The sequence below is a fragment of the Haliotis asinina genome, chromosome 8 (genome assembly GCF_037392515.1).
Source record: "Haliotis asinina isolate JCU_RB_2024 chromosome 8, JCU_Hal_asi_v2, whole genome shotgun sequence".
In the NCBI taxonomy this organism is placed as follows: Eukaryota; Metazoa; Mollusca; class Gastropoda; order Lepetellida; family Haliotidae; genus Haliotis; species Haliotis asinina.
The window spans coordinates 46,818,445-46,837,137 of NC_090287.1; the positions used below are offsets into that span (position 1 = coordinate 46,818,445).

Consider the following 18,693-nt stretch of genomic DNA (forward strand, 5'->3'; position numbering starts at 1 on the left):
GTACCTTTTGTGAGTATTTCTGAATTTCTGACGATAAACCTCAAGTACTAACTCATAAGCTTTCAAAAGTGTACTCTTGACAAGATCATAATATGAGCTTTGTTGTACTGACAAGGCTGAATAAGCGTCCTGAACTTTACCCTTCAAAACAGTTTGCAATAGCATTGTCCAGGATTCCCTAGGCCACTTGAGATTTTCTGCAACCTTCTCAAAATGTAGAAAATATTTGTCTACTTCTTTCTCATTAAAAGGGGGTACAAGCCTAGCATGCCTTGCAATGTCAAATGAGGAAGAATCTGAGGTCTGAGAAGGGTTTTCAAGTTTTTTCAGGGCAACTTCTTTGTCAATTTGCAATTTCTCCAATTCTAATTCCTTTCAATTTCTGTCTCTTTCTATTTCTTTCTCCATCTCAACCTTTCTCATTTCCCTTTCTCCGTTTTCTTTTTCTATTTCCATCCTTTTCAATTCTCCTTGTCTTCTATTCTCTTCTTTTTGAATTTATAACTGAATTTCAAGTTTCTTTAGTTCCAATTGGTCTGAACATTCCTCTGGCACCATTTCCAAAACATCATCTTCAAAAAGTGATTCAACACAATTTTCAAAATCTGAAATTTCCTCATACCAGGTTTGGCATCAAGTTTGAGATATGAAGAAATAACTGCAATAAATCTGATTTCCTCAACTGACTAATTGTCTCAGAGTCAGGGGACAATACAAACTTCTCAAGTTCAAACACCATTTTGCTAGTTCCTCCATTAACTTGTTGCAAAATTGCAAAAATTTTGAATATATTTCACTAATGGTCTCAAATGTCAAATGAATTCTATCCCGGACAAGCCCCCAATTTGTTACTGTTAAGAGTTTACCATGACAAACAATGTAAGAAATCCCTTGTGAACCAGCAAAACAGAACAAAGACAAGTTTAAAATATTCAGATATTATTATTTAGCAACGAGAGCAAGGTATACAAAGTCACAAGTCAATATCACAATATCTATTTCAAATACAATACAAGTGAGACAAAATCTAAGGCAATGGGTCACAAAATATATAGAATAGCAAACTAACCAAGGTCTTAGTGTGAGAGAGAAACAGTCGTGCACAATGAACACAGTGAGCGGTCTGACAGCAGTAGATCAGGCGTTGACAGATAAAAGGTTGTGAATGTGAATCTGTGCCACTCACAACACGGCAGCTAGCATTTATATATACTTTCAGTAAACAAACAGGAAGTCAAAGGCAGATAGTTCCCGGACAAGCCTGCTGCCCAAATCCTAAAAATGCGGATCATCAATTATACGAAATGTGATCCATCATAATTGTTATTCAAATCACTAAACGTTGTGACCCAGTAATAATTATTAATTAATCAATAACAAAATATACGGAAAATAGACACTCGTAACATATGTGAAAAGCTACTGTTGAGTAGTCCATGTGGATCATTAATAGCTTGTCTCGCAGTGCTATCGACCATTGGTGAATTGCATGAATAACTGCTTTATTTCCAACTGGTTGATGTGAAGAGCCTGTTCTTCTTTGTTCCAGATTCATGCTGCTACCTTGTTTCCTAGATGAGCTCCCCATCCTTGCAGAGATGCCTCTACATAGAGATGGTTGTTGAATACTGGCTCTATACATATAGGTTCCTGCGCAGACATTCGATTGGCGAGTCCACCACAGCAGAAAGGGCTTCAAACTGTCTGGTAGCGGAATCTGTCCTCTGTTGCTAAGATGAAGATTCAAGAAGCGTTGTAACGGATGCAACTGCGGTCTTCCTCTTCTAGTCGTATCTTGTGCTGATGTGAGGAGATCTAGAAGACACTGCCACTGTCGAAGCGCCAACAGAGAGAGCAGAGCTTGCATTATCATTTCTTGAATCTTGACCCACTGATCTGACTACACTGACTACAATCTGATTCAACGTAGGGATGAAATGAATCCCAAGGAATTTGATATCTTGTTGAGGTTCCAGTTCTGACTTTAGGTGATTTACTAACCATCCCAGTTGTATTAGTAGTATCATGAAATGATAATTCATACCAAAATTCATTATTAATTGTAAGCAGTACAAGCAATACATTAGCATTCAAATATTAGGAAAATATCAATATCAAATATTAGTTTCATCATGTATCAGTAATAGCTTAGACAAGACTCCTCTCAAAAGTAGTAAAACAGACATTCTATTGAAAAAGGTATAAGCTATGACCACACGATTACACAGAGTTAAAATCCTAGTCTGAGGTAATCAGAACACCACTGTAAGACAAACCATTCACTAAGACAAGGGTTATGTCTAGACAGGTTAATAAACTGCTTTGATGAGGTAAACATGCCATCACCTACAGTAAAATAACATTATGCAAACACCAGTTAAGGGTCGTTAAAGATCCAGCCCAGAGTAAGCAATCAAGCATCCAGTAAATGTGCCAACAAAATTAATGCCACTTAGAACAGGATTAAAAGATTAAGTACTCCCCCTATCTGGTCATTGAAGTTGTTATGGTAGGACACACCCCATTTTGTTTATTCTGTATTTCACTGGCCATTGTAGGTTACACCCATTTTTGTATCAGTCAGCAGATCATAATCCTTGTATTGTTTCAATTACAGTTAAATAGTCTCCACCTCCAACTGTCCATCAGTAGGGTTTAAGACTCCCAACACAGGTCAGCTCTAGCCCTCAGCCCAGAGGGTTGTACCTACTCTCTGTGACCACCCTTGTTACTCTTGTAAATAAAATTGTAATTAGCTTCTTGTGACTTCGGACTCTTTGCTGAGTTAATTCCCCCAAGCAAACCAGCACGCCAGTTAGATAAGGGATTTCACTGGTACCCTCACTTGGACCCGAGATCCATATCATAACAGTAGCCTGATTGTGAAGTCTAACTATAGTCTGAGTTGAGGTGTAGATAGTTGACGATGGGTTTGGTTCCCAAAGCAAATAGCTATAGGGCCAAAGATATTCCATTGGTAGTGCTGACCGTTGAAAAAAGGATGTGCAGATATTTCCTGGATTCATGATGAATCGGGATATGCAGGTACGCATCTTGCAGATCTATGCTGGCTAGATAGTCTGCTGGTCGGATGAGGAGTCTCAGTTAAGGAAGATGTAACATCTTGAAATGTTCTGGCTTCCATAGAAACTTTTTGTTGAATTCCTTCATGTTGTACATGAGTCGGAATTTCTCTCTGGAATTCTTCTTTGGTTTTAAGGAGATTGGGCAGTAAAAGCCGGGCGTTAGACTCTGTGGCTGTATTAGTTCTACTGCTCCCTTCTGCAACAGTGTTGTTATAGCACTGCAGAACTTATCCAGTCGATTGTCTGCATAGAACATGGGAGTTGGTAGTTTTGTGAGCAGTGGTGTATCTTCCAATGGAATCTTGTAGCTGTCTTGCAGAATATTCATGATACTGTCGTCATTGAGGATTCCCCAATTTTCCCAGTTGAGTTGAAGACGTCCACCCACTTGAGACGGGAACAGCTGGGGGTGGAAGCCAGTCGTTCTGAACCTGATCTTCAGCGTTTATTTCCTCCATCCTCCCTAGACGACCTTCCTGACGTCTGAGAGCACTTATTTCCTCCATAGGGGCGACGAAAAGAAGACGACGACTTCTCCCCTCGAGCGTTGAATTTCTTATCCCTTCCTCTTTGAACCCTGGAGAACTTGGACTTGCTAGTGTAACGCTGATTTGTCTGTTTAAGGGCAGAAGTCAAAAGTGTCGATGGATCTATCATCATGACTTCCCTTGAATCTTGAGCAACCGATCTTGTTACCTCTTCAATCTTCTTGTCAAACACAGTAGGTGCAGACCATGGGGCATGATATAAAGACTTTGTGAAGTTCTCACTCCATGAGGCAGCGGACAGGAGCCCTTGTCTCCTTAATATATTAAGACCTGCAGTAGTAGAGGCTAGATGTTCGGATATAAACTGTTGATCCCTCCTCTGGGTGATAAGCGCAGACAGGATCATCCTCTCTTCCTCATTGGCAGGATTGCTGAATTTTGTAATGAGAGTCTCGTTGATGGCTCTGGATTGAGCTAATCCGAAAAAGGTTCGCCTCGTAGTAGTGTCGAGGTGCACCAGCCTCTTGTCTTCTACTTTGCAAAACCTGCTGTGAGCTGTGTTGGTAACTCTGTAACCTTCGTCTACATCAGGTGCTCTGATGAATGGTTCCATGTGATGAAAAGGGAAACGATGTGCATTGAATGCCAACACATGTTACTGTTGAAACTTGGCTGCTGATCTAAATGCTGTAGACAAAGTCTCAGGGATTGAAGATATAGGAGCTATCGGCAGGAACGTTAACGTATCGATGTCATCATTCTTCATCTTATACATGTTGAGTTCATTAGAATCCTTAGATGGTTAGTCTAGGTTTAAGCCATCTGTGATCCATGATGTGACTTCTGAATACGAGAAGAGGGTTTCTTCCGGTGACAACTCTCGGAGGTGTCTAACATCGTTCCTCCTAGAGTAGGACGCATTCACTGATTGCAGACGATCCTGACTGTTTGAGTCTAAGTCTGAAGGGGAGAATGACTGCATACGGTGCCTTCTATGAACAGGGGAGACTGAAAGGGACCTTCTCTGTTCTCAGATGACCGGGACCTGGATCCTCTGGAGCGCGTGCGTACATACACCTGTTCTTCATCTTCAGATGTGAGTCTAGATGAGTGCTCTCGCTGGTTCACAGTCAACACTGTTGACGAGTGCAGTCGTCTTTCTTCCTCCAACCGTCGCTCCATAAGGTTCATCATCTGCATTGTGAATTGTTGCATGAAGACGCCTGCATCGATTGGCTGCGTTGAGTGCAGTGACGACAGTATTGGAAAGTTGTCTACGATGCCCAAGGTTGCAGTTGATTGATGTCTTGCTCACTGTGTATCATCAATGGAGGCTCGTCAAAGATGTGACGGTCTTGTAGAGGGACAATCTCTTCACAGAACGATTTCTTCATTGAAGAATGATGATTCTGCAATGATCTTGAAGATGAGGACTTCGACTTCGAGGACTTAGATTTCTTTGGCTGTGACGGCCCTGCCTCTACAGACAGTCTCTTCTGAGTTTTGGGAAATGACTCGCCCGACCCTGGACATAACCTCAGAGATACGGCTGGCATATCACTGGAATGAATCTCAGCATCAATAATTAAAGGGTTACTTGATTTTATTTCACCAGATTTAGACATGGCTAATAGCCGAAGTTGCCGAAGTCTCTAACATGTCTGTAAACAGACCGTAAGTATAATAGGAATTCTGCTTCAGACAAATTTATACAAAATTTACGAGCATGAGCAGAACTTAAGGGCTTACACGCCGGACAAAGTAAATGCGGGTCAACTGCCGACAGCCGTAATCTGCACTGAAAACACGATTTCATCAACTGAAACTAAGTCTCAGTTGATGAACTGCATGTTAGATAAAGACACAATAATAATAATAATATATATATTCAAGCCAAATGCTGCATACAACACAAATTTAGTTTGAAAGATCAAAAGAATGAAAAACTTATCGCCGTATATGGGACCCCAGGTGCCTCCAGCTGTCCTCGTTGGGCGATAGGGAGAGTGAGTATCATGGCCGATTAGCTGACCATGTGCGCTGGAGGGGAGGTAATTCATGGGTGAGTGTGAATTTTATGTCCGCTTCTCTTAGACGGGAACTTCAAAGGATTTAAGATGTTCCACTACCTTTGCCAGGAAGAGGAGATAAGCAATTAAACATGAGTCAGGATAAGGAAAAATATGTATGTTTATTACAATTAAGTGAGGACACAATCCTGGGTGTCAAAACAAGATTGCAGGATATGATCGTTTCAACATGAAATGTTGCATCCTCATCAGCTGACAATACCTTTTTTCAGCTGCTAGTTCTTAGATATTATTAAAATCTAAATATTTTAGATATTTAAATACTTACTTTACCATAGGTTTTATGCATATTACCTCAAGCTTCGCAAAACGAGATCAGACAGTCGTTGATTCACCATCCCCTCGATGGCTACCTGATGCAATCTACGAATGTAGTCACGGAAGTGACGTGTCCACTCACGCAAGCGCACAGAATCAAAAATTCACTTTTACCGCCAACAGGAAGCTCCGAAGAGTCCAAAGTGGGGAGGGAGTCACTGCCCTATGGTAAGGTAAGTATTTAAATATCTAAAATATTTAGATTTTAATAAATTTTTAACTTACCTTACCATAGGTCTTATGCATATGCCTTCGACAGATGGATGGTGGTGTGGACTCCGGAGGACCATCCCTCAGCAAACAGTGCACATGCATCAGGAGAACCCAGGAAACCAATGCCAACGGTCACAGGACAACACCTGGAAACAGGACAAAGAGTAACCCAATGGAACTCCAAAGAAAAACCGACGCACCCTGAGGGGGAGGTTAATCTTCAGACCAACGGTAAGTAACAGCGTTATTACCTAACGGGGGGACGGACGGGTAAGTTGCTGAGCAACCACCAGTGGACCAAATGACTGTAATCCCTCCATGTCTTAAACTGCCAGGTCCCTCAAGTAGTGGGAAGCGACAGTTGATGACTTCCAGAAACAGCCCTCCATGATCTGCGGTACAGTGCAATTCCGATGGAGGGCCATAGTAGACACCAGAACCCTGATCTCGTGCGGGCTATTTGCTACCGGATGAGGCAGGTGCTTGTCGTCAAAGGCCGCCAGGATCGTAGGTCTGAGCCAAAGAGCAATCGTGTTCCTGTTTACCTTTCCTTTGCAAGTCGACGCAAATGGAATGAATAGCCTTTTGCGAGACCGTCTCTTAGAGGCCGACCTTTTACTATAACATCTCAGAGCTCTGACTGGATATAGCAACTCCTCCTCGAAGTCATGATGACCCAGGATCGCAGACAATGGAGGAATGGAAAACAATCTGTTGGGCTGCCCAGGGAGCTGGTTCTTAGCAACAAAGTCCCATAGCAGACCCAAGTGAACTCGTCTGTGCCATGACTGTTTAAAGCGGATCTGTGTGACGTCAAGAGCATGGATCTCACTGACTCTAGCCGCTGTCGCCAATGCTAGTAGGAAGGATGTCTTCTTAGATAGGTGCTCGAAGGAAGGTTCCTCTAATGGCTCATACAGCGGTCCTCTAAGATGTTGTAGGACGACATTAAGATCCCAAGCTGGAGGACGGAACTTGACCTTCTGGTCTTCCAGCTTGAAGGCCTTGAGAAGCGCAATAAGTTCTGGTACCTTGGAGATCTGTTTATCCGACTTGATTGCAAGGACAGAATTCAATGCCGACAGATAGGTCCCCAAGGTACTGCCTCTGAGATGTTTAGAGTTCCGACGAAAGAGAAGGAACTTTGCCACAAACTGAGGAGATGCTGCCATAGGATCTTGAGATCTTTGTGCGCAAAAACTCTCGAAAGAGCACCATTTGTCGTCATATAGGGATCGGGTAGAAACTCTGTGCCCGCGAGCTATGATGCTCGCCACGCACAAGGAGTAGACCTTAGCCTTTAACGCCCTCTGCAGATGACCCATGCGTGAAGATGGAACCTTAGTGGATCTGGATGCAGCTGTCGACTGTGTGGATGCCGAAGTAGATGCAACCACTCTGGGAGCTTGTATGGTTCTCTGCTGTCGAGACGTCGAAGGTCAGGAAACCAAGGCCTGGCTGACGGAGGTTCGGCCAGATACAGGCTGTTGAAAGTCGCCATGTTGTGAATCATTTGCAGTTTGGTGGAGCCTTTCTTGAGTACCAGGAAGATGGTGAGTAGAACCCCAGGGTGCGATGGGGCTCTAGCACTGTCTCTATTGCACATTTCGTTAACAAGATGTTGATGTTCGCTTTTAGAAGTACCTGTTGATCTATCAAATACACGCGCGACTGGGCAACGGTAGTCAGTGGTGGAGTTCCGGCCAATGGTAGTTTGTAGCCGGACCTTGGGATCTTGCACATGAACGGGTCTCCCAGGAACGTCCAATAGGCCCAGAAGAACCCTAGTCTCCCACCTACAGGGGTGAGATGAACTGGTACGACTGGGGGTGGGAGATCCCAGTCGTAGATGTCCTTGGCTTCAGTGGCCAGAGTAGGGGCGCTTGCCCCTGCCTCGACCGGGCGTAGATGGCACATCAATGCCGCGTCCCTGAGGCTTGCACTGCACGTCCAAGTCCTTAACCCGACCTCGTCCCCACCCAAACGAGGATCGGATGGATTCTCTTCTTGGCACGTATCTCTTCTTACCACTTAACCTGGCTCGGCCACGAAAGGCAGAACCCAAAGCCTCGAAGGTCGACAATGCCACTTCAGTATTGGTAAATTCAGCATGTTGTTTATACACAGTAGGGATTTTCTCGTCGAAGAGGAATTTCGAAGTAAAGGGCACAAAGCAACTGCTGCTTGAATTCCTCTTGCCAGGTACAAGCATCCAAGAAACCTGATCAGCGCACAGCGGATCGTGCAGTACCCTGCCCTGCCAGGCAAAGATTGTCGTCAAGTGACCAACCCTCCATGCATTATCCTCCGACAGATCCATAGCTGCTGCGGAAGTGGCTGACGCAAGTGCTGAGATAGGCTTGAGCATACGCTTCAGTTCAGTGTCAATAGCCATCAGCTTCGAGTCTTGAACTCTATATGAAGACTGTGTGGAACCTGACAAACGCTTGAGAGAGTCATCCTGCACAGCCCCATTGTTGGCGAAGTCCAGGTTGTGAACCTTGTAGCCCGATTTCTTTGACTTGGAAGCCTTGATAGTCGGATTCAAAGATAGTTTGGCGAAGTCTGAGTCTAGAAGAGCAACAGCGTCAGCCACCATGGGATGAGTCAGGATGAGTAACTCGGGAGACAGGTGAATCGCCGCTGAGTTGCTTGAATCAGCAGGGGTGAAGGACAGTCCGGTAGTCTATCAGCTATCCATTCAAAGACGGCAGCTAGGGGTAGATAGGTGGCATCACTATCACCATCATCCAATTTCTTCATAATCTGGACAAAAGAACTGCTCCTCATGATCCTCCCAGGAAACAGAGGTTGATTCCCGTCGCTGAGTGGAGGTAGAAGTAGAAGTCCTAGCAGCAGAATCCTTGAAGGAAATCCATGGTGGTTCCAGTGATTGCGAACGCTGAGACCTAGAGGAGCACCGCGGAGACCTTGAATGGGAACGCACACGGCGTGTATTCTGGTGCCCGAAAGTGAGTCCTCCTATAAAGAGCGCCATGGGAAACAGGAACCAGAGCGTCGGCGCTGGCGTCGGGATAAGCGCTGGTGTAAGCACAGGTGCTGGCATAGGCAAAGGCCCCGGGACAGGCAACGGCGCTGGTGTAGGACTAGGCGATGGTGTCAGAAAAAACGTAGATAAAGACGTAGGCGCTTACGTTGGTAAGGGCACTGGTGATGAGGTAGGAAGCATAGCACCACCAGGTGTCAGGAGGGACCGCAGAAGCCTCTGAACTTCTGGAAGGGATAAGGCGTCCAGGTGAGAAAGATCTACGAAGGCGTCCAAACGTGTGGGCTCTGGAGACAAACGCGCCTGCATAACAGATGAGCGCCCCAAACTAGGCATAGATACTGGCGCTGAAGGTGGAGGTAGATCCTGGTCATCATGCAAAGATCCCAGGGAAGATACTGGCCACGACATCATTCACCTACGTTGCATGAAACCTTTCCTTTGCACCGCCTAAAAAGTCTCAAAGTCCGCAAACGATAATACTTGACAGTGCTGGCAGCGATTATCAATAGAGCAATCAGCGGACGCATAATCCGGACACCAAGGATGTGGGTCTTTAGCTGACTTCTGCCCCTTGCAGATAGTGCAAAAGTGTCCAGTCATACACAGATAACTGTAACAGACAAGAAACCAGCACGTAACAACACATTGACACAACACCAGGAGGAAAACCCCCTACATAAAAAATGTAAGAAATAACTACACCCCCACAGAAAAAATAGGCACACCCGTAAGTGCAGGGCAGCAACAACCAACAACCAAAATGGCTGCCTTCGCTACGCTGTAAAATGGCAAAAAGGTATGATAAATACCGAAACAACCAAGCCATAATACACCAAGCCATAGGTACACAGCGAACCAACACGTCCGTTTGAACGAACGCTAAAGGTAAAAGTGAATTTTGGATTCTGCGCGCTTGCGTGAGTGGAGAGATCACGTCACTTCCATGACTACATTCATAGATTACATGAGGTAGCCATCGAGGGGATGGCGAATCAACGACTGTCTGACCTTGTTTAGCGAAGCTTGAAGTAATATGCATAAGACCTATGGTAAGGTAAGTTAAAAATTAGTTATTTTCTCACAAAACGTTTTTCAAATGATATGTACTGCAATATTTTTTCTGAGAACAGGCATATTAGACAAAGAACATATATGAAGTTATTGTGATTATCTATATGGTTTAAATGAAAATCTATGGTTTAAATGAAAATCTACACAGACTTTCATTCAGAACAAATATTTGCCCTCATTATTCATTTACCAAACAGCATACTGTGATGCAATGAACAGTATAAAAAGAAATTTGAATTTGTTACTGTGCAACTTGATTTTGAAACCACAACATGTATGTTTAGGGACTTATAATGTAGAAGACAGGATCGACATGTACAATAATTATTAGTGTCACTTACTGTAAGTTTCCAATATATCACAAAATGAGTACTTGAATCACAATATATTGCAATAAATTTTTGAGCCCATACATTTTTTATGTGTAGTGATATGAAACTTTCCCCTGCTTAGATACACCACAATGCAATCAACTGGCAAAAATATATGAACTTTATGGTAGGGTAGACAGGCCAAGTGGAGACTACACTGACACTGAGGGAACAGTCCTACATCAAACTGTCTTTTTAGCCTGAACAAGTAAAAGGCCTCTTTTTTCACATTAATTTCTAGCAAAAGGGCTCCCAAATCATCCAAAAGATATGGGGAGAACTGTTGATTGTGTAAGGCAGTTATGCAGTGTTCATACATAGCTTACTGTTGCCACTTGGGTCTTTAATAGATCACATTCAATGCAGTGAAAGTGAATTGTTCTTGAGGTTCACAACAAACTGAGATTCTGAAAAAATCTTTAACTTTGATCCCTGCAGATGCTCTTTCATTTTCACATCCCACAAAATGAGGACCCATATCAACACTACAAATAAATAGTTGCTCAAATGATCAGTTTCACGGCTTAAACTATTTTACCTGCACGTAAAGTTTGAAATACAGGACAGAAGAGCTGGAATATTAAAGGAAAGGATGTACGTGCCCTCATTTTTTTCTTGTCTTCCAGGAAGCTTGCCTCCAGACGAGACTTCTCTTCAGTGAGAGTTGCGAGAGAGGAGGACAAAGTGTGGATCTGTCTTGCCTCATCCTGAGTGTCTCCTTTGACCTGCAACGTATTATGTACACAAATCAATGCAAATTTACTTGTGACCCTTGTGCTTTGTACATGTATCATTATGTATCAGTTCATTAACTCATACTACAGCATTGAAAGTTTTGCCTCTATTACATCATTGCAAAGAATTCTGTATGTTGGTTGCACACAAAATCAAATCTTTAGATTACCAATAGAAGTCTTCTGAAGCGATGTAATTTGCCCCAGCAGTGTGTACACATTGTAAATCAAAAGTCACTCTGTTCTGTAATCTGATTGGTTGAAAAACATGATGAAATGGTATTAGATTCCCGGAAACTGCAAGACTATTCACTGCGTATTGACACGTAAAAACATCGCAGACAATTGTTTTGTTGTGTCATGAACAGTGGTGATGTCATTCAAATCACATTCTGACATAAAATCAGAATGACGTCACAAATGAGAAGCTCCAGATGCTACCATGGGAACCAGCTGAAATGGCCAGTTGATGACACTTCACTGCTGTACCCGTACTCAATGAAAACGAGTGCAGACAGTGAAACCCATTGGTTTACTTTTTTGTTTACAATGTTGATAAACATCATGTGTTGGTCAATTTCCAGGTGTTATTGAGTATTTGAAGCATGGGAATATTTCATTTGAAACCTCCGGCAGACGTGGTCGGTTCCAAATGTATTCCAGTGCTTCAAATACTCAGTAACACCTGGAAATTAATAATTATGAATATGCACCATAACAAAAACCACTTTAGCGCTGCACACTCATATGCATATTTTTAGTTTCAGCGGTCTGTCGTTTGAGGGTGTGACGTCATACCTGGGAGTCCAACAAGAGTGTTTAAATTTCAGTAGTGCATTAGTCATCGAGTTGAAAGTGACACGACATGATTTTGAATAAAGCGTAGTTGTGGTTATGTATTGGAAATTGACAACTCCACTTAGATGATTATCTTACTGCATAAACAAACATGGATGTACTTTTCCTGAGAAATTCTATTTGACAAGGAGAAGGTCATGTGGATTTTGTGAACCCCTCCATGCACGGTCATCTGTGCTCGTTACATTTTTTCGAAGAAGTGCTACACGAAAGAGCCATTACCTCTGGTGAAATATGGAAACAAACAAAACTTTTTAAGAATGCTACATATCGGGCATTCCTTTCGACATTCTAAACAGAAAGGTCAACTTGGGACAGAGATCGAGACAGTTGCATTCTGAAAACAATGTTGGTTGCAGGTAAGTTTTAGGTGTAGTTTTTTTAGAGCAATACAAACACTCTAACAGCTGGTTATATCAAGAAATAGTTCCAAAAGAGAAATTCCGATAATCAAAAAGTTTCGCCTCTTTGCTCCCTTTTGTTGAACTGATACACTCCAGTTTGAAAAAAAACCACTGTTCCTATTCAGCATATTTTCCCCCAACGATAGTCTGTTTGGTCCAAAAGCGTACTGACCAAACATGTACAGTTGCCGATAAGGTTATGTATTCATTAACCTGTGCTATTCTTTCTCGCACACATGGCAGTTCCTTTCTATGTACTCCTCCCTCGTAACAAAGATTTAACTGAATCAATATTGTATTGACAGTTTGTTAAACAACTTTTTAATTTTTAGGACAAAACTTCTGTAAAAGCCTCATACAGTTTGTATCATGTTTTGATTATAATCAGTGTTTCACTGAGCATTTTATGTTTATTAGTTTTTGAGTTAGATTGGCTTTTGAGCCAAACGGACTATAAATAGTCAACACTCAGTCTTGTATGCAAAAACACTTGTTTTTAATCCTCATATCTATTGTTCCTCTCAGCATTTGTTAAGACAAAAGTACTTACTTTATTAGTGCATTTCTTTTTTTTCAAAAAAATATTTATCATGGTAGCCAAAACAAAATATAATGAAATTGTGTTACAAAACGTCTCTAACTGAATCTAAAACTTCTTCCCAGAGTAAATGGAATTCCTACTCAGTACCATTCTCTAGAAGAAACACATTTCCTTCCTACAGGACAGGACACAACAGGCAATTTTTCCAGGATATTCTACCAGACACTTTCATTTATAACTAGTTAACAGGAACTGGTGAATTATATACAGACATAAAGGTATAAAATAAAGTCATGCACATGTGTCTAGGGTGTGAACTGAAACCAATTGTGCCTGATGTCTTAAGGTCTATTGTATTCCTCTGTTTGAATCCTGAGTCTTGTAAATGTTAGTAAATGTTTCCAAATTGCAGTCACCCCTGTGTCACATGTTATCAGAGAGTAATCTTGTTTTCTTAGGCTTATACCTGTCCATCCAGTTAACATACATGCAAGCCTTTGCCTTCATGGTGTTGGGGTACACATTGTAGTCATTATTTTGCCATAAACAGTTTGTAAGCAAATATATTCTTTGATTTAATTTTTGTGTGCTGGTTTCTTGATTTGATCACTGGTCTTTCTTTGGGACAGATTACACTTTACACTTAACTACTAGAACACAATGAAGAAATTTCTTTTTCACCACCTGACAGTTAAAGAGAAAGATTCAGTAGGGATTTATCAGTATTTATTGCATCTATATTTCTTTATTATATTTATTATCCACTGTTATAGTGTTAAGGAGGTTACAGGTCTTCATGATCTTACATGTTATGTATATTTTGCAGATTACATGTACATGGAAACTGAAAATGTAATAAGACGGATGTGTGATGCACTGGTCTGCAGTCAACCGACTTACTCCGAAAACATTCACTAATGAAATTTAGGGTACTTCTTTTCAGTACAGTAGTGAGATTGAACTTATTGACTTCCGTAATGTTTGGCATTTCAAAGAAAAGATAATCATCATACTAATAACTTTATGGACTTAATCAGAAGATGCATTTTATGAAATAAAGCTGAATGTTACTTAAAAACCTTCTGAACCTGCTGAAAACCTATTTCAGCATTTACCTTCCATGCTGTAGTACCGTAAAACAGGATTAGCACATTGATCGAACACTGTCGTTATCATGACTGCAAATTTTACCGAATATCTGATCAGTTTTCAATGAACATATTATAGGCAAGTGGCTTGCATACTAGTCTGCAGTAGTCTATTCAAAACGCAGTCAGGATTGGGATCATCCCACAGTTGTATGTTGTCAACTGGAGAATTGTCATACATATTTCTGTCGGTCTTACAGTTTGAAATCCTTTCAAACTGAAAAGGTTGTATGTATGTGATGTTATCTGTATCTAGAAAGTCAACAAAATCCATGATCTAAACCTATATTGGGGAATGGGAGTTCCAATCATTGTAGTGCTAATATCACTTTGTGCAAGTTGGCCCTGCTCCGGAAAGGAACACCAAGTGAAATTGTTATCTTATAAGCATTGTCAAGCAAAATCCTGTTGTCCATCAATCAAATACATATTTTCTACCACCAGAAAGTAGTTTAGATTTTTTAACAATCCTAAATAGCATTTAATCTCAGACTGGCGGATGTTTGTGACAGGGTGACGCCTTTTTTTTTTAAATTGTGCTGTCATGGTCGAAAGTCAGTTTTGAGAATCAGTTAGATTATGGTTTGTTTTCATAAAGTTAAAAGATCAAAACTACTTCTTATTTGTAGGTAAATATATTTTTGAATTATGACCAAAATGATTTAGCACGACACTGCTTGTAACAGAACTACAAGAACGATTTATAACCATGGCAACAAGCGACAGAATTATCTATGAAAATCAGTTGTATCTCGGAAAATAAGTAAAGCAGGGAATAAGATTAAATGGCAGTAGATTGTAAAAACATAGAGCTATCATTTTTCCAAACAGTTATCAAGATGGCAGGTTTAGACAAACTTGTAAACAATATAATCTACCTCTGGAATATACATGAATACTACAGCAACATTCACAGGTATACCTCACATTATGTCACGGAGGTGTGCCCCGCTGGTTGAAATTTCATTCGCGTGAGAGAATTGTGCACTGTTGTCAAAAAGGTCAATTTAGGATGATTAAATGTCGAAATGAGTAGTTTTAATGATGGGGTTTCATGTATAACAATGTCAATAAATGATTTATGTATTTGTAACTACCTTGAGCATATGTGATCTCTACCGAAGAAACCCTGGTCTACCCTATTTTGTGGGCTATTAACTTTCAGGCACAGCTAGCCCAACTTGTTTGTAAGATTTTGACACTATTTCGTACACTGTAAGAAGTTTAAATGAAATATCATCCTGGCATGTTGACAGAATAAATGCAGTGGCGGGAAACTTCTAAGGAGATGTGTACGCAAGACATCATTTGCCAGTTTATCATTAGAGAGGCCATGACCTTAGTCAAGTGTGTTTAAAAAGGAGTACTCACACTGCATCCTTGGTCAGCTGCAATCTGGCCAGATTGGGGAGGCTCACCCAAGTCACCAGGATCACCACATGTTCTTGGGGAAACAGACAGAACCTTCAAGCTTGCCTCAAGAGCTTCTTTTTCTTTAACAAGTCCTTTGTAGGCTCTAACAACATCTGAAGTGAAAAGTATGTTGTCAAAAGCAACATGATGATACAGCTTTTTTTAGTATAGCAACAGATCATAATTCAATTTATGTCTTTATGTACAAATTACACAATATGCAGCTTTATCATTGGCTGAGTGGACAGTGATGTGGCACAACATATCTGACAGTTAGGCATAATTTTATGTTAACAGTGTTTTTTTAGAGACTGATTCTAGCTATGACACATTCTCTTTGGTGAGGAAACACATTCCCTGAACTAAACGTGCATCACCCAGTTAGGGATGATCCCCAAAGTTGGGAAATTACTCGGTTACAAATAGACAAGAAGATTTCAATCTTTCACCTCCGCACCAGTCAACCTTCCTCTGGTAATGATACCAGCCATACTGGACATGGGACATGCCCGAGGGGAAGGCACAGAACCCAACTAAAAATATCTTGGTCAAACCATCCTAAAACCACACTACTGGAGTGTATGAAAGTAGCAGCAATGCCTGGCAATCAAAGAATAAATGGCAAGTTGCTTAAGCTGCACTGGGACAATGGCATGCCAAAATCAATGCCATTCTCCGCAACCCATTCCGCAGGCTTTATAATCTCTTGCTCCCTAAGCCAGTTGAATCCACAACTGGCGCCCATGAGGAACCATTGCATGAGAAGAATGCTCAAGTGGCAGCAGACCCAAAACTGCTAATGGATGTCCATGTCAACCTCTTTCCTCTTGTTGATGAAAATTCTTATGGTAACAAGCAAATTAGCCACGAAAATTCTGCCCCAAACTCTTCCTCTTTCTCAGTCGTAGATAACTCTCAAAATCCTGTTTAAATTTTGTTCAATTCTATTTATGAGGATACTTGAGATTTACCTTTAAAGAAACGGAGGCCAATTAAACAACTAAAACTAAAAGTGTCTTTTCCCAAAAATAAACTTGATTTACTCAATAAAATTATTTCCCGGACTGCGGACTGTTCATTACATGAAGTAAATTGCTGTGTCTTTGCTGCTGCTCCAACTTTGGAGGAACTTCACCCAGTTTGTCAAGACATACCATCATATGATAACAACAAAAGGCCAAAGAACACCTGGTTTCTTGTAAAACATACTGAAACTAGATGAAATATTTCCTGGACAGAGCTGTGCCTTAAAATAAGATTGTCTGGGAATCCCATTCCTAAACGACAACAGTCATTTTGGAAGAAATTAAAATTAGAATACAAGAGAAAAAAAATGGGAAAAGGAGAACAAATTCATGAAACAGAATAAACTTTTTAGAAATAATGAACAGCACTTCTAGGCACAACTTAAAACAAATGGTGATGGTAAACATGATAAATGTCCTCTCATGATTGCCAGTGAAAGGTTCTGGAAACAGTTGTAGTCTGTACCCAGCAACTGTAACCTTGAGGCACCATGGGTGCATGATTATGATCAAGCAATGCATGAGGAAGTAACTAGGGCATCTCTGTATGTTACATCTCACCAGCTCCAAGGCCTGATGGCATTCAAAACCGATACTGGAAACTGTACCCCTGGGTCCAAACCCTATTTCTTCACTGTTTCAGTTCTGTTGTGGACAGATGATGTTCCTCTGTGGTTGTGCAAAGGTCATACAATACTCCTTCCCAAAATAGGAGATTTGACTGATTCCCAAAACTTCAACCATATTACATGTTTAAATACACAATACAAATTACTCAAAGGGTGTTTGACAAAGTTCTAGTCATCGTACTGCTCTTCCAAAGATGTATTTTACAGAGAGCAATAATGAGCAAGAAGGGGATGTTGGGGTGCAAGGAGCAACTTCTTGTACTGAAAATGACTTTGGAAGAGGCTAAAACATCACAACTAAGATATCCTTGATTACCCAGGTGTAATCCTGAAAGATGGGAGAACTAAAGACGTAACACTAGCCACGAACCAGTTCTCATACTCGAGAATATCAACAGAATATGAAGCTGCCATATCTCAGTCTCACATCCTTGTTAGACAGGTAAAGAAAGTGTTCCTTAGGAGCACTAGATTCAAGGTAAGAATAATCATCATCCTGCTCAAGTGGAGCACAAGGAAATAATCTGTCAGGAATACTGTAACCCAGTTTAGAGTTTTGATGTCAAAAGTTCCATAGGAATTTCAAGCGCCAGTTGCTCAGATGGTTGTGTCACTGTTTATGGATGAGTTATGTTTCTTCTCTAAAAGTCCATCCCAGTACACAATCATTAGCTTCCGCATCCATGGAATGGACTGTCAACAAACCCTCTTGCATAATAATCTATGAGAGAAGGGGTAAATGCTAGATCCAGGAAATGCTGAAAGGTCCAGGATGAATAGAATATCCAACAGCCCAGAAAATCAAAATCATTTGGTTTCTGTTGAGCTGTCACCAAATTTGAAGACACTGGATTTAACAGTTCATGAGGTATTGTACTAACAATAGTTTGTAAATTGGTGTCGCACTGACCAAGAAAATGAGGTCAAGGTCACCCAAATCATGTCTGTGTAATCCCCCAACTTGGCTGTCACTACATTTGAAGACACTGGGTACAACAGTTCATGATATATTGCATTACCATGGAGATGTTGAAGATAAGGTTAAGGTCACCCATATCAACTGATATCTGCATAATTCCCAAATGTAGTCTGTTGTCATATTTCGAAGATATTGGGTACAACAGTTCATGAGATATCGCATTAACAAAAAGTGTTTGAAGTGGTCAGAGTCGGGGGCAACTTGAAAATGAAGTCAAGGTCACCAAAATCAACTGGTTTCTGTGTAATCCGTGTATAGCATGGAAATAAGCAAATCATCCTCCTGGCATAAATAAATTTTTCCAAACTATGTTTT

General features: G+C 41.1%; 1 protein-coding gene across 2 annotated transcripts in view; it reads right to left on the bottom strand.

Annotated features, from left to right (window-relative positions):
• The window catches only part of LOC137293678 (GRIP and coiled-coil domain-containing protein 1-like), an 88,858-nt gene that overhangs the window by 61,617 nt on the left and 8,548 nt on the right, over nt 1–18,693 (bottom strand). For both annotated transcript variants that reach the window (XM_067824374.1, XM_067824373.1), the window contains exons 3-4: nt 15,704–15,858; nt 11,250–11,372 (exon numbers count right to left, since the gene is read on the bottom strand). In XM_067824374.1, the coding sequence (XP_067680475.1) occupies nt 11,250–11,372; nt 15,704–15,858 (278 nt within the window). The remainder of the gene's footprint in view (nt 1–11,249; nt 11,373–15,703; nt 15,859–18,693) is intronic.